The sequence below is a fragment of the Tasmannia lanceolata genome, unplaced genomic scaffold, assembly GCF_043159265.1.
Source record: "Tasmannia lanceolata isolate RefF3 unplaced genomic scaffold, GAP_Taslan_0.1 ptg000008l, whole genome shotgun sequence".
Taxonomy (NCBI): domain Eukaryota; kingdom Viridiplantae; phylum Streptophyta; class Magnoliopsida; order Canellales; family Winteraceae; genus Tasmannia; species Tasmannia lanceolata.
In genome coordinates this window covers 5,944,109-5,960,296 of record NW_027518685.1, presented here as the reverse complement: position 1 = coordinate 5,960,296, position 16,188 = coordinate 5,944,109, and the positions used below count along the sequence as shown (strand labels likewise).

General features: G+C 43.8%; 3 protein-coding genes across 3 annotated transcripts; all 3 read right to left on the bottom strand.

Moving 5' to 3' along the window:
* Nucleotides 1-2,055: 2,055 nt before the first annotated feature.
* LOC143882611 (uncharacterized) lies at nucleotides 2,056-3,311 on the bottom strand. The gene is made up of 2 exons (XM_077386077.1): nucleotides 2,676-3,311; nucleotides 2,056-2,587 (listed from the first exon to the last, which is right to left on the bottom strand). Exons 1-2 carry the CDS (start codon nucleotides 3,114-3,116, stop codon nucleotides 2,123-2,125), a joined length of 906 nt encoding a protein of 301 aa, XP_077242192.1. The 5' UTR covers nucleotides 3,117-3,311; the 3' UTR covers nucleotides 2,056-2,122.
* A 7,276-nt stretch (nucleotides 3,312-10,587) lies between these two features.
* LOC143882610 (uncharacterized) lies at nucleotides 10,588-11,189 on the bottom strand. The gene has a single exon (XM_077386075.1). The coding sequence runs from the start codon at nucleotides 11,134-11,136 to the stop codon at nucleotides 10,810-10,812; it is 327 nt and encodes a 108-aa protein (XP_077242190.1). The 5' UTR covers nucleotides 11,137-11,189; the 3' UTR covers nucleotides 10,588-10,809.
* A 3,953-nt stretch (nucleotides 11,190-15,142) lies between these two features.
* LOC143882609 (uncharacterized) lies at nucleotides 15,143-15,668 on the bottom strand. The gene has a single exon (XM_077386074.1). The coding sequence runs from the start codon at nucleotides 15,634-15,636 to the stop codon at nucleotides 15,289-15,291; it is 348 nt and encodes a 115-aa protein (XP_077242189.1). The 5' UTR covers nucleotides 15,637-15,668; the 3' UTR covers nucleotides 15,143-15,288.
* Between the last annotated feature and the right edge of the window lie 520 nt (nucleotides 15,669-16,188).

Here is a 16,188-nt window from a genome sequence, read left to right as displayed (position 1 = left end):
ACCACGAACAGAAAATGCCAAAGCAGATGTACTGTCGAAGCTGGCTGCTTCTGGATACACCACTCTTGGAAGCATACATATGGAATTCCTACAAAGATCTAGCATCGAAAGAGAAGCCGCAGATATAATGCAGGTGGAGAACGAGCCGTGCTGGATGGATGAGATCATTCATTACTTACGGGACGCGAAACTTCCCGAAGATAAGAAGGAAGCCCGTAAGGTGATACAGAGAGCCGCCCGATTCTCCCTCAGCGGTGACATTTTGTATAAAAGGTCCTACACTCTCCCGTACCTGAAGTGTCTGGGACCAAGTAACGCCGCGTACGCATTGCAAGAGACTCATGAAGGAATCTGTGGAGAACATCTGGGGGGCAAAGCCCTGGCGATCAAGGTACTCCTCAGAGGATTGTATTGGCCCACCATACGACAAGACGCGCTGAATCTGGTTAAAAAGTGCGAGAGGTGCCAGAAATTCTCCCCCACCATCCACCAGCCTGCTGTGGCGATGGCCCCAATTATCAGTCCACTCCCTTTTGCAGTATGGGGGATGGACATTCTGGGTCCTTTTCCACCGGCTTCCGGAAAGCGCATATTCGTAGTAGTGGCAATCGACTACTTCACCAAGTGGATGGAGGCAGAACCTCTAGCCCAGATCACTGAGCAGAATATACAGAATTTCTTCTGGAAGGCAGTGGTCTGCAGATTTGGGATTCCCCGTGCCTTAATCACAGATAACGGCAAACAGTTCGACTGCCGGAACTTTCGGAAGTTCTGCTCTGACCTAAAGATTGAACAGAGATTCACTTCGGTTGCTCACCCCCAGACCAATGGGCAAACGGAAGTAACCAATAGGATCTTGCTTCAAGGGATAAAGAAAAGGCTGGATGAAAAAGCTGGCCGATGGGCAGATGAGCTCTACCATGTTCTGTGGGCTTACCGCACCACTCCTCGCACGACGACTGGTGAATCACCATTCAACCTCTCTTTTGGAACCGAAGCCGTGATACCTGTTGATATAGGCACCCCATCTCCCAGAGTCATCAGTTTCCATGAGCAACTGAACAGCGACGGACTCCGCGCCAATCTCGACTTACTAGAAGAAATCCGGGAGGAATCTCGAATCCGGGTCGCCGCTTATAAGCAGAAGGTGTCGAATTATCACGACTCCAAAATCCGCCCCAGAGAATTCAGGACAGGGGATCTGGTCCTGAGAAAGGCAGCCGTCTCCCAGCCGACGAAAGTAGGGAAACTTTCCCCAACTTGGGAGGGACCCTATCAAGTGAAGGAAGTTATCCGGCCAGGAAGCTACAAGCTAGAGACACTGGAGGAGCACCTATTACCTCACGCATGGAACTCCAAAAACCTCAGGAGATATTATCAGTAGTCGAATTATCCGGCGTGAAAAGGTGATCTTGTAAATTTGTATATTTGTTGTTATGAATAAATAACCTTCTTGCAAATTCAGTGTCACTTTTATAACTGGAAACCCAGTTCACAAAACTTGGGTACTCATTGGAAACCCAGTTCTTAAACTTGGGTACTCACTGGAAACCCAGTTCTTAAACTTGGGTACTCACTGGAAACCCAGTTCACAAAACTTGGGTACTCACTGGAAACCCAGTTCACAAAACTTGGGTACTCATTGGAAACCCAGTTCACAAAACTTGGGTACTCATTGGAAACCCAGTTCTTAAACTTGGGTACGCACTGGAAACCCAGTTCACAAAACTTTGGTACTTACTGGAAACCCAGTTCACAAAACTTGGGTACTCACTGGAAACCCAGTTCACAAAACTTGGGTACTTCCTGGAAACCCAGTTCACAAAACTTGGGTACTCACTGGAAATCCAGTTCACAAAACTTGGGTACTTGTTAAAAGACCAGTTCGTCACAATTCGACCATCAACGGCCTCATTCACAGGTTATCAAAATAAAAAGACAAAGTCAAGCAAATCACTCAGTTGAGAAGAATCAGAGACAGACAAATGTGATTTCATTGATCAGAATATGTGGGGCCTCGAGGGCCATTACAAAATTCACTTTAAACATGCTGGTAAAAGCTGTAGGGTCTCAAGGACCATTACAAAAAGAGGTCAAAACAAAAACAAAAAAAAAAAAAAATCTAAGCATCTGGAAGAGAGGTGATGTCAGCAGGAGTATCAGCAGGAGTATCTGGCTCCTCATCAGTAATCTTCGGCCTGGCAGGGAGAGTCATGTTCTGCATCAATAGATTTGGATTGCAGGCCTGGAGCTCCTGGAGGCAGTCGTAGTATCCAAGACTGTAAGCCTCGCTCGACAGGCTGAAAAGTTCAGCCTCCTTTGCCTCTGTGGCCTCTTTCACTGCCTTCTCCTGCCTGTCAGTAGCTCTTCCTCTTTGAGCCTCCATGGCTTCAGCAGCCTTGGCCAGTTTCCTCTTCTCTGCGGCCAGATCTTCTTTTAACAACCTCCTCTCCTCCTCTATTCGCCCGATGCTCGTTTGAAGCTCCTGCACCTCAGCGGCCAACTTTCCGTTCACCTCTTCAGATGCAGTAATGGCTTGGGAGAAGCTCTTACTCTTCTCCTTGAGGTCATTATAGTATAGCAAGATCTGAAGAAAGAACAGAAAGAAACAGGCATCAGTATGATGAAAGGAAGAAATGGGCAGAAAGTAGCAAATCGAAGCACTACTTCCTTACCTGGTAAGCGGAGGACAACACAGCCTCCTCTCCTGTAGCTGGCGGCTCGTAAAGGACCTGTTGCTTGTCCTTCTGCAGCAAACACTTGCTCATAAGCTCTGTTGCTACCCGGCTCTCGCCTAAGGCAGTGTCATCCTTCAGAACGGCCCAATTGGGTCGAAAGACGTGCTCACTAATCCCCGTAGGAGGGCGAGCCCCAGAACCGGCTCCGGTAGAAGCACCACCGGACTTAGAAGAGCCACCGCCCTGAGCAAAGGGGCCTATTAGCTTCACCTTAGTCTTGGGCCTCTGGGATGGGGGAGGAGTGCCCTGTGACGGGGCCGGACTCCCCAGCACAGTCGCCTTTCTCTTCTGGCGCTCCTGCTGCGCCTGTTGAGCACCTTCTTGTGCCCGCGGTTGAGCCCCCTGCCTGATTTTCTCGACGGTTGATTGTTTCTTCATCTCTGCAAGACAAATGAGCAGCCAACGGTCAGAAGCAAGTATATAAAAAATAAACAGATTGCATAGACAAGTCTAGCTACATACGTTCTGGAGTCGCGGCACTCACGCCCAGCCCGACCAGAATCGCCTCTTCAGAAAACTCCTTACAACGGATGAGGCCCGATTGCTCGATCTCCTTCCGCATCAAGGCGAATGTTATCCTGTCCTCACCTTCGAGGAGCGGCTTTCGACTTAGTTTTGAGGTATCTGGAGTGTCCCACACTAGAGGGACGGACCAGGGCTCACTGGCCTCCTGATCCACAACATAGAAGAATCTATTCTTCCACGAGTGAATCGACGAAGGAATGCCAGTGATTATCTTCCGTTCAGGGCGCTGGCTAATGTAGATCCAGCCCCCTTCTTTATGCTTCTTCAGGTGTGCACAAGCACGGAACAGTGACAAAGTCACACTCCTCTCTAACCGACCGTGGACGAGGTATAAAAACCCAACTAATAATCTCCATGAGTTCGGAGCTACCTGGGCCGGGGCTAGTCCGTAGTATCGTAGCACCGCTGAGAAAAAGGGGTGCAACGGAAATCGGAGTCCTGCCCTCAGTGACTCCTCATAAATACAGAGATCCTGGCTCTCGTTGCAGGCTCTGTCTCCCTCTATAGCTGCCCTCAGTTCAAATCTCGGGGGCACACAGTATTTATCCCTGATATCTCCCAGCATAGACCTGGTGAGGTAGTTCTCCTCGACTAGAGCTCGCAAGTTGTATTTTGGATCGGCATCCATCCGCGCTCTAGCGATCACCTCCACCGCCCGGCCAGGAAGGAATGTTGTGGACGCTTCATTAACGTCGCTCTCAACACTCCCTCCTGCTTGCGGGAGACTGCCAGTCAAGGGTGGAGTGGCATTCAGATCTAAGAACACTTCATCCCTATCCCCTCCGTCGTCACTATCTACAAGGTCTATCCTATCAGACGGACTAGCCACTACAGGCTCCTGAGGCATCCTAAACTCCGAAATACTGCTAGTGGAGGACCCCGTACCGGACTCGGAATTGGAAGTACTACCAGACATAGTAAAAGGAAGGGCTGAGAGGAATACCGGTGAGTGGAGCTCTAAAAGATCTTGGAACGCGACTGCGAGCTACGAGCTGCGAACTGCGATCTGCAATCTGTGGACTGCGAGCTGCGAACTGAGAAGTGGAAACTCCCAGAGCAAGAAGAGAAAAAAAAGAGATGAAAAGTAAAAAGTAAAAAGTGAAGGGGGGTAAACCTCCTTATATAGTTTTTCAGAGGCGGTGGGGCAATAAATGCGATGCACGCATCTCGAGGCCATCCGGATTACGCCACGTGTCCCCTATTTATGACGGACACATTCTCCCACCATCAATACGATCAAGCACGCGCGTAAACATTCACGTCCCAAAGATGGATCTCCGCACTCCGCACTCGGCATTCAGTCCGGAAAAAACCGTACTGGATATAACGCGTTCTCACAAGACGACAAAAATCAGTCCGGTCCACACCGAACTGGCCGCTAGAAGACAAAATTCAGTCCGGAAAAAACCGTACTGGATATAACGCGTTCTCACAAGACGACAAAAATCAGTCCGGTCCGCACCGTACTGGCCGCTAGAAGACAAAATTCAGTCCGGAAAAAACCGTACTGGATATAACGCGTTCTCACAAGACGACAAATATCAGTCCGGTCCGCACCGTACTGGCCGCTAGAAGACAAAATTCAGTCCGGAAAAAACCGTACTGGATATAACGCGTTCTCACAAGACGACAAAAATCAGTCCGGTCCTCACCGAACTGGCCGCTAGAAGACAAAATTCAGTCCGGAAAAAACCGTACTGGATATAACGCGTTCTATGAAGCATCAGAACCCAGTCCGGTTGAAGCCGTACTCCGGACTCCCAACTCCGGACTCCGAACTGCGAACTCCGGACTGAATATAATGTATTCCGTAAAGCGCCAGGAGCCAGTCCGGTTGATGCCGTAATCCGGACTGCGGACTGCGGACGCCGTACTGCGAACTCCGGACTGGATATAATGTATTCTGTAATGCGCCAGGAGCCAGTCCGGTTGAAGCCGTACTCCGGACTGCGAACTCCCAACTCCGGACGCCGAACTGCGAACTCCGGACTGGATATAATGTACTCTGTAATGCGCCAGGAGCCAGTCCGGTTGAAGCCGTACGCCGGACTGCGAACTCCGTACTCCGGACTGCGAACTCCGAAATCCGGACTGCGAACTCCGGACTCCGTGCTAAATTCTTCGATTCACCCCCGAACAACGTCTCCCCATCCAGAAAAACGACTGATCACACTTTCCCAAGTCCTTCAATGACTTGGAAAACTGGGGGGCAACTGATGGGGTGTGAAAACACCAGCCTTTCACAGGCTGCCACCTGTCCCAGGGTAGGTGAGACCCAGCCTCTCACAGGCTGCCACCTGTCCCAGAGTAGGTGAGACCCAGCCTCTCACAGGCTGCCACCTGTCCCAGAGTAGGTGAGACCCAGCCTCTCACAGGCTGCCACCTGTCCCAGAGTAGGTGAGACCCAGCCTCTCACAGGCTGCCACCTGTCCCAGAGTAGGTGAGACTCAGCCTCTCACAGGCTGCCACCTGTTCAGAGTAGGTGAGATCCAGCCTCTCACAGGCCGCCACCTGTCCTGGACACCTGTCCAGGACACCTCAACAGATTTTCCTTATAAATAGGGGACTAAAGCTCAGACTAATGGGTAATGCGAAAATCCCTTCTCTCCCTAAACTCTTAAGACATCTCCCCTTCACTCCTGCTCATACTGACTTGAGTGTCGAAGGGCCTGTCCGGAGTAAAACCCGGTCTGGTCTTCTGACCTCGCTTGCCTTGTGCAGGACTAAGCACTCACCACAGGACTCATACTCAACCTCCCTCGTCACTCGCTCTCAGTTCTTACGCCACTGCTGTACCTGTTACCGATTTTAGGTCTAACACAAATAATGTGGGCCAGTTCAACTTCAAAGACTCATTGATGTAGGATGAGGAAGAGAAAGGGAAGAGAGAGAGAGAAAGAGAGGAAGGGAAAGAAGGGGAAGAGAGAGAAAGAGGGCGAGGCCTAGGAAGGAAGAAGAGAGTCGGGGAAGAAGATTTCACGGACTCAATAGCTAAAAAAAATTCCAATATACATCATCCTCATATATATGGGCAATTGAAAATTACTTGAAAATGAAAACTGAAAATAAAATTAAGGACAAATATGCCACTTATTAGACCCCCACGGTTTTTCAAATCCGCCTAGAGTACGTTTGAAGCCCATCACTCATCTGAGCCTAACATCCAACCGTTGCCAATATGTATTTTTGACCCTGTGTATATACTTAGATTTTTAGGATTGCATGATTAGCGTGGGCCAGAGGAGATCCAGACCAAAGGCTATCAATTGGACAGTTAGATCAATTAAAGGTGAGACCCACTATGTAATACCGGGCCATCCTCATTGTACTACGAACTCATATAGTCTCTTCAAACATAATAATATAAAAAAAAACAACAACAACGGCAACTAATAGCGAGCTTCAATCCAAACAAAATCAAAACATGCTGAAAATTCCAAAATTACTAAAATTTAGACAAGTCTAACAACTGATTTTGTTGATTACTTTTTGCCCCCTCAGCAAAACAAAGGAGGAAGGCTAACCATAGCCTCCCTGCCGCGAAGAGCCCACTTCCAGAGCTCATTTGGCCCATAACTGGTCGCCACACGCCTACCTTGGCAACTGGGACGGTGAACTGGATACTCTTCCTCAGCCTCCTCAATCTCCTTCCGATCTTGACCGTCAATCTGAATATTCTCACTCTTATAGATGGTTGTCTTCTCCTAGAATCGGCTTGCTCTAATACTCTAGCAATCAGGAATTGTGCTCGTCGATGGATTCGCTCTTCTGGGTCTTCATCCTCAATCTTTGAGTAAGAGTAAGGTCTCCTTAGGTAGCTCATTTGTTACAGAGAGAGAGAGAGAGAGAGAGAGAGAGAGAGAGAGAGAGAGAGAGAGAGAGAGCTGTTCTTGCATTCTAGATCCATGTGTTCATATACATTTTATTTTGGATACGGATATCGGCACCACTATTTTTATAACGGGACGAATTACCTTGTTTCACACTACTTTAACCAGCTGTCAAATTAAAGCTATTAGAATTCCGAAAAAAATCTCATCAGCCAATTAGATATGTCCAGAACAAGGTCATTCGTGCCATTATCAAAACCTAGTAGTGCATGTATCGGATCCCTTTATTTTTATTAAAAAAAAAAGGGTTGTTGCAGGCTTGAAAGGCTTGTAATGGTAGGACATATGGTGATCGTACGTTGCATGCGAGGTGAGGTTTGGTATGAAATAATGGTGGAAACGGAACCTTTAGCTGGATTAACGTCATCTTGTAAGGAAAATGAGACGAAAACACCTAAATTTAGACGTTGACACATGCTCTACGTTGAGAAAATGAAGTGTCAACATACTTTAATCTATACCAGTTGCACTGTGGCAGTACTTGAGCGGGCCACGCCGGCTAGTCGGGGGGATAGCCCCGATGGGTGTGGCTCTTCGGCATAGGTCTCGGGTTTGCTCCCTGGAGACGTGTGATCGAATCCCACCCGGGCTTACCCGATGCACGTGGTTTACAGGCTATTGCGTGCATATGTAGGGAATAGTCCTACTTCCAAAGGGGGTAGGGACACCTTACGTCACCACAAAAAAAAAAAAAAAAAAGTACTTGAGAGGGCCACGCCTCCTAGAAATATTTGGCTGTTTGTATCTATTTGAAAAAGAAAAAAAAACTTTTAGAATTTTTTTTTCCTGGATAAGTGAGTTCCAATGTTTGGCTGACTCAAGTACCCAACGTTAAGGGTCATTTTGTCATTGAAGACTGCCGCCTATTAAAGTAGTATAGAAAGGGATTTGTGTGTGAAATCGTCAACGACAGGATGGGTGCTTATTCTGAGAGAGAGGTCTGCCCACAAACTTAGAGGGGTAGTTGGGGAACTGGCTTTACTGGTCAATACTCAACACTGCCCGCTTCTAAACAGACCCATCTGGTTGTTGGCTAGCAATTGTCGGCAACATACTTCAAACAGGAGTAGACGGTGGGATTTAGTCTCTCTCTCTCTCTGCTTCATTATTCATCTAGCTATATATGCTTTGAACAGGGTATGAATTATGATGGTGGGATTTAGTTACTCTGTTTGGTATCTTTTGGATTTAGCTTCTGCCATATTGCTCGAGCGGATACTTTGCTTGGTATCTTCCTTAAAGTATCTATTAGGATTTTCTAGGCAATTTGGCGGAAGAGAAAAGTGTTTCTGTGCAGTGCACCCTGCTCAGAGACACTTTTCTCTTTGGCCGAAAGCCATTTAGCGGCTGACTTTTGCATGAGAGAACAGCCACCCAGGCTCACTTTTTATTGGATTTTGTCTTATTAAATTATTCATCTGAGGTGGCAGTTCTCGAATGCAAAAGTCAGTAGCGCAATGCCTTTCTGCAAAATTGCCTATCAAATCCCATCCATATATACTTCAATACTCGGTGGACGGTGGACCGAAGTGCATGCGTATGTAGCGTACAACTGGAAATGATATATTCACCCCTTTTTCTTCCCCGGGGCACCCCTTTCAGTGTAAAAGAGTAGTCCACACTAGAGGGGGCTGGCCCAGCGAAGAAGAAAGGACGTACGCACAAAAAATGCACTTGGACCCACATTATCGGGTGATCTAAACCAGTCATTTATTAAGCCCCGACATAGATTGGCCATGTGCTAAAAATGTTCTCTATAGGACGATCCTCACCCTCCAATTTGAGGAGGTTTAAAATGGACGACATGTATAGAAACCTCACAGATCGGAGGGTTAGGATCATCCAATGTACAAGAGTTTTAGGGCACAACCTTTTCATTCCATGCCCAACTAATGAATGGTTTAGGTCATCCAATACTGTTGGGCGGTCCCTTTTTTACTTTTTTTTGTTTTTTTGTTTTTTTTCCTAAACAAGCATTATATCCGTCCTCCGTAGCTATAAAAACTCTACTTATGTATGATGGGAAAACTTGGGTGCACCAAAGGCTATATAAAACCTTATAAACGTGATGTTTCTTTTTAACTATTGAATACTTTATGAATGTGAATTTCTTTTGTAGCTATTAAATATCTTATAAATATCTTATGAATGTGAATTTCTTTTGTAGCTATTTAATATCCCCAAAAAAAAAAATTCCAAGATTTATGGTTTAATAGGAGGAAAAATTGCAAATGGGGGACACCAAAATATGAGAATTGCCAATGGGGCCGGGACACTCTTTTGAAAAATTATAAATGGGGGTCGAAAACGGAATTTGCGGGAAAACTTGACCAACATGCCCCTAGGGGTTATCAAGTCTAAATAGGTGTTATCAAGTGGTTAACAGGTCTAAATATGATTTAACAACTCGATATCAAGTTCTCATCAGGGTTATTGAGTCTCACAAGGGTGATCAAGTCTAAGCAGGGGTTATCAAGTCTTTATGAACTTGATAATCCCTATTTACGTACTTGATAATCCCTTTTTAGACCTCATTACCCCTTTCTAGACTTGATAACCCAGGGCTATTTTGGTTAGGTTTTCACTATTTACGTACTTGATAACCCCTTCTGAGACTTGATAACCTCGTTTTCACCCCCCTTTATAATATTTCAAAAGAGTGTCCCCCGTTGGCAATTCTCGTATTTTGGTCTCCCCCAGCAATTTTTCCTTAATAGAATAAATACATAAAATGCTGGATACTTTTTCAACAGTTTGAAGGAGTCCCTTGTCTTTTTCTGTTGGAAATACCCTCTGTTTTGGTTTGGGTCTCCTCTTCCATGAGAGAGGGAGGGAGGGTTCTCTTCAACTTTGCACCGTGACTATGGAAAATCTGGAACGATGAGATAATTTTTTTCTTCTTTTGGAGCTGAAAACGCCACCTCTTTTTTCCGTTAATGCCCACCAGTGATTTATTTGATTTAAAATGCCCACAAATAATGTGGGCCAGTTCAACTTCAAAGACTCATTGGTGTAGGATGAGGAAGAGAAAGGGAAGAAAGAGAGAGAGAAAGAGAGGAAGGGAAAGAAGGGGAAGAGAGAGAAAGAGGGAGAGGCGTAGGAAGGAAGAAGAGAGTCGGGGAAGAAGAAATATGCACGGACTCAATAGCTAAAAAAAATTCCAATACATCATCCTCATATATATGGGCAATTGAAAATTACTTGAAAATGAAAACTGAAAATAAAATTAAGGACAAATATGCCACTTATTAGACCCCCACGGTTTTGCAAATCCGGCTAGAGTACGTTTGAAGCCCATCACTCATCTGAGCCTAACATCCAACCATTGCCAATATGTATTTTTGACCCTGTGTATATACTTAGATTTTTAGGATTGCATGATTAGCGTGGGCCAAAGGAGATCCAGACCAAAGGCTATCAATTGGACAGTTAGATCAATTAAAGGTGAGACCCACTATGTAATACCGGGCCATCCTCATTGTACTACGAACTCATATAGTCTCTTCAAACATAATAATATAAAAAAAAACAACAACGGCAACTAATAGCGAGCTTCAATCCAAACAAAATCAAAACATGCTGAAAATTCCAAAATTACGAAAATTTAGACAAGTCTAACAACTGATTTTGTTGATTAATTTTTTTTCCACTGAAACTCAGCAAAACAAAGGAGGAAGGCTAACCATAGCCTCCCTGCCGCGAAGAGCCCACTTCCAGAGCTTCATTTGGCCCATAACTGGTCGCCACACGCCTACCTTGGCAACTGAGACGGTGAACTTGATACTCTTCCTCAGCCTCCTCAATCTCCTTCCGATCTTGACCGTCAATCTGAATATTCTCACTCTTATAGATGGTTGTCTTCTCCTAGAATCGGCTTGCTCTAATACTCTAGCAATCAGGAATTGTGCTCGTCGATGGAGTCGCTCTTCTGGGTCTTCATCCTCAATATTTGAGTAAGAGTAAGGTCTCCTTAGGTAGCTCATTTGTTACACACACACAGAGAGAGCTGTTCTTGCATTCTAGATCCATGTGTACATATACATTTTATTCTGGCTACGGATATCGGCACCACTATTTTTATAACGGGACGAATTACCTTGTTTCATACTACTTTAACCAGCTGTCAAATTAAAGCTATTAGAATTCCGAAAAAATTCTCATCAGCCAATTAGATATGTCCAGAACAAGGTCATTCGTGCCATTATCAAAACCTAGTCGTGCATGTATCAGATCCCTTTATTTTTATAAAAAAAAGGGTTGTTGCAGGCTTGAAAGGCTTGTAATGGTAGGACATATGGTGATCGTAGGTTGCATGCGAGGTGAGGTTTGGTATGAAATAATGGTGGAAACGGAACCTTTAGCTGGATTAACGTCATCTTGTCAGGAAAATGAGACGAAAACACCTAAATTATGACGTTGACACATGCTCTACGTTGAGAAAATGAAGTGTCAACATACTTTAATCTATACCAGTTGCACTGTGGCAGTACTTGAGCGGGCCACGCCGGCTAGTCTGGGCGGGGGATAGCACCGGACGGGTGTGGCTCTTCGGCATAAGTCTCGGGTTTGCTTCCTGGAGACATGTGATCGAATCCCACCCGGGCTTACCCGATGCACGTGGTTTACAGGCTATTACATGCATCCGTAGGGAATAGTCCTACTTCCAAAAGGGGTGGGGACACCCTACGTCACCCCCAAAAACAAAAAAAAAAAAAAAAAAGTACTTGAGAGGGCCACGCCTCCTAGAAATATTTGGCTGTTTGTATCTATTTGAAAAAGAAAAAAAAACTTTTAGAATTTTTTTTTCCTGGATAAGTGAGTTCCAGTGTTTGGCTGACTCATTTTCGATGGAATATTTTTTCAAGAATCCAAATTTTTTCCCATTTATAAGAAAATCTCTTTCCCGATGGACCCGGCAATTTCTTTTTTCATGATATATTTATTTTCATTGAATTTTTTCCCTTCATCCAAACAGCTTGAATGTAGGGAAACTTTTTATTTAGTTTTTTTTTCCAGTGAAAAATGAATTTTTAACATAAATTCACACACTTGTTAGCAATTAAAGGCCCGTGAAGAATTTGCCTAACGGACTCTAAGAATTTCCCATCACTTTCCTTAATAATTTGCTACCAAGAACCATAGAGTAGAGTCAGTAGACATAAATATCCTTTCAAGCCCACCATTTGTAAGCCTACCATGATATTGTGGGTGATTTTTCATTTACTTTTTTCTACGTTAACAAAATTATTAGAACCAGCTTCTTTATTTTTATTTTTTTGTCATTTTCTTCCTTTTATAACTTCAAACTTCAAAGTAGTTAATTTTATATAAGTATCTTTTCTTATGGGATTTGCTAAGCCACTTTCACATCTTTTTTTTTTTTTTTTTTTTTATGACATAGGGTGTCCTCACCCCACTTTGTAGAGTGGGACTAATTCCCTCCGGATGCGCACAATCACCCATAAACCACGCGCATCGGGTAAGCCCAGGGGGATTCGAACTCTCGTCTCTGAGGAGCATACCCAAGACTTTAAGCCAAAGAGCCACACCTGTTCGGGTTCCGAACTTTCGCATCCTTTCAAGTGATGACAGACATGTCAGATGAATTAAATGAATAAAGTAAAAGTCAACATATGCGGCTGTCGTCACTTGCAAAGCTCAGGACCACGAAGTAGCTTTTGCAATGGTGGCTAGCAAATCCCCTTTTTAGTAACTAAAGTACCCAACGTTAAGGGTCATTTTGTCATTTAAGACTGCCGCCTATTAAAGTAGTATAGAAAGAGATTTGTGTGTGAAATCGTCAACGACAGGATGCGTGCTTATTCTGAGAGAGAGGTCTGCCCACAAACTTAGAGGGGTAGTTGGGGAACTGGCTTTACTGGTCAATACTCAACACTGCCCGCTTCTAAACAGACTCATCTGGTTGTTGGCTAGCAATTGTCGGCAACATACTTCAAACAGGAGTAGACGGTGGGATTTAGTCTCTCTCTCTCTCTCTGCTTCATTATTCATCTAGCTATATATGCTTTGAACAGGGTATGAATTATGATGGTGGGATTTAGTTACTCTGTTTGGTATCTTTTGGATTTAGCTTCTGCCATATTGCTCGAGCGGATACTTTGCTTGGTATCTTCCTTAAAGTATCTATTAGGATTTTCTAGGCAATTTGGCGGAAGAGAAAAGTGTTTCTGTGCAGTGCTCCCTGCTCAGAGACACTTTTCTCTTTGGCCGAAAGCCATTTAGCGGCTGACTTTTGCATGAGAGAACAGCCACCCAAGCTCACTTTTTATTGGATTTTGTCTTATTAAATCATTCATCTGAGGTGGCAGTTCTCGAATGCAAAAGTCAGTAGCGCAATGCCTTTCTGCAAAATTGCCTATCAAATCCCATCCATATATACTTCAATACTCGGTGGACGGTGGACCGAAGTGCATGCGTATGTAGCGTACAACTGGAAATGATATATTCACCCCTTTTTCTTCCCCGGGGCACCCCTTTCAGTGTAAAAGAGTAGTCATAGACACACTAGAGGGGGCTGGCCCAGCAAAGAAGAGAGGACGTACGCACAAAAAATGCACTTGGACCCACATTATCGGGTGATCTAAACCAGTCATTTATTAAGCCCCGACATAGATTGGCCATGTGCTGAAAATTTTCTCCATAGGATGATCTTCACCCTCCAATTTGAGGAGGTTTAAAATGGACGACATGTATAGAAACCTCACAGATCGGAGGGTTAGGATCATCCAATGTACAAGAGTTTTAGGGCACAACCTTTCCATTCCATGCCCAACTAATGAATGGTTTAGGTCATCCAATACTGTTGGGCGGTCCCTTTTTTACTTTTTTTTGTTTTTTTGTTTTTTTTCCTAAACAAGCCTTATGTCCGTCCTCCGTAGCTATAAAAACTCTACTTATGTATGATGGGAAAACTTGGGTGCACCAAAGGCTATATAAAACCTTATAAACGTGATGTTTCTTTTTACCTATTGAATACTCTATGAATGTGAATTTCTTTTGTAGCTATTAAATATCTTATAAACGTAAGTTCTTCTACAACTACTAATTAAATATACATTTTAAAGCTCTGTCTCTATTTCTACCTCATAAAAATTTAATCATAAAAGCATATACTTTTGCATGAGCTGGTGCATCGAGCATGCCACCCCATGTCATTTTCTTGTAGAGTTTAAACAAGTAATACGATAGTTCTAGGTAGAGATGGTATGGCCTCAATTTCATGTGCTATGCAAAAAATGACGACACCTGAAGTTGTCCACCAAGAAAATAAATAAAACTCCACGGGCCTAAAATAAGAATGAACCCTACAAATGCAAAGTAGAGGGAAAAAATAGAACCTCTAAATATTTCCATAGTAAGTTTACTTCTGTTGGAATTATATTAACCTAACCATGCAAAGTAATAGAATACAAAGAAGATTGGAAAAGTTGCCCCAATCGGTCCCTGGCTAGACTATTGGCCTCACTATTAGCTGAATGTCTAACATGATAGGAAGAGATAGAGGAATTAACCAGCCACTCAATCCATGATCTAGAGGAACCGTTCCATCAGTTCTCTAATTTCCGACTCTCAGGCGACATTTGGCTTGGATTTATGCTGCAGAGAGAAGAGAGCCCCAAGGGATTCTGTTCCGCCCCCTTCACCCACTCTAAAGTTTGGTGGATGAGAAGCTTTGAAGAACCCAACCTAACGCGACCATGTCACTTCTAAAATTATTATTATTTTCAAATGACATTATTTAACTTCAGAGATAGCCAAGCATGCAGTGAAGTTAACTTAGGCCCGTTGTGCCAATATAGTATTTTGACATCGAAAGCATTACTGGCGGCACCCTTATTTTAATATAGCAACCTTCAACCATAAAATTTTCTCTTCAAGCAATTTTTAAGTAGAGAGTCACAAGGCCTTACCTCTCAAGCTTCTCTGATTCCTGTTGTGATGAAATTAAAACTATTAGAAGTCTCACAGTTGAAATATTACCTCATCTTGACCGATAACCACAATATAATGCACAAAAATATCATAATCTAGCGATAACATTGTAATAACTTCAAACTTATATAGAAATTTGGATTGTAAAACATAATATGTTGTATACTTGTTTCCCACCATGCTTAACCAATCAAAAGATGAAAATTGTGGTCTCCCTGCAACGCGCTCCTCCATAGCTTCAGTTGCTCCATAACCGGCTGGTACATGCCGGCCCTAGCTGCAGAAACAGCGAACTGAATGCTCCTCCTCAACTTCTTAATTCGCTTCCCAATTTTAATCTTCAATTTGCATATTCTCACTCTTAGACGTGGCTGTTTTCTCCGAGAATCGGCTTTCTCCAATATTTTGTTGATCAGGAACTGCGCTCGCCGGTGGTTTAGCTCATCTGGGTCTTCATCCTCTATCTTTGTGTAAGAGTTAGGTCTCCTCAGACAACTCATTTTCTTGTCAATAAGAAGCAAATTAGACATAGATGCACGAAGAAGAGAGAGAGAGACTTATATTTGGATTATGGTGCCATATAGGAGAAGGGCATCTCACATATATATAGATACATAAATTAATAATATAATATAACATCTAAAAAATGGGGAATCGATAACTACACTTCCTTTCTTCAATAAGTGCACCCATGTCCATACTTTAATTAGCCTTAACAAACTGTGCCGCCCATGATCTTTGATCCAACGTCAGCCTCTTATAAAGTAGGCTATTGTTGGATGAAATATCAGGGGCAGCATCCTGATTATGTACAGGTATTTGTGGACAGCAAATAAAAAATCATATATACATACATAATTATGCAGACTTTACTGTATTAAACTAGTTTATTTAACGGTTGTGGCTGACTATTTGAGAACTGCAACATCATTTAACAACTAACTAGAAGCGTGTAAATAAAGAAATGGGTGCAGATATCAATCCCTTTTATTCTCCTTTATGTGTGTATAATGTATTATATTATGAGAATTTATATGGGTTGAGTTTTACTTCCCTTGGGTCGCTCTCACACGCATGTTTTC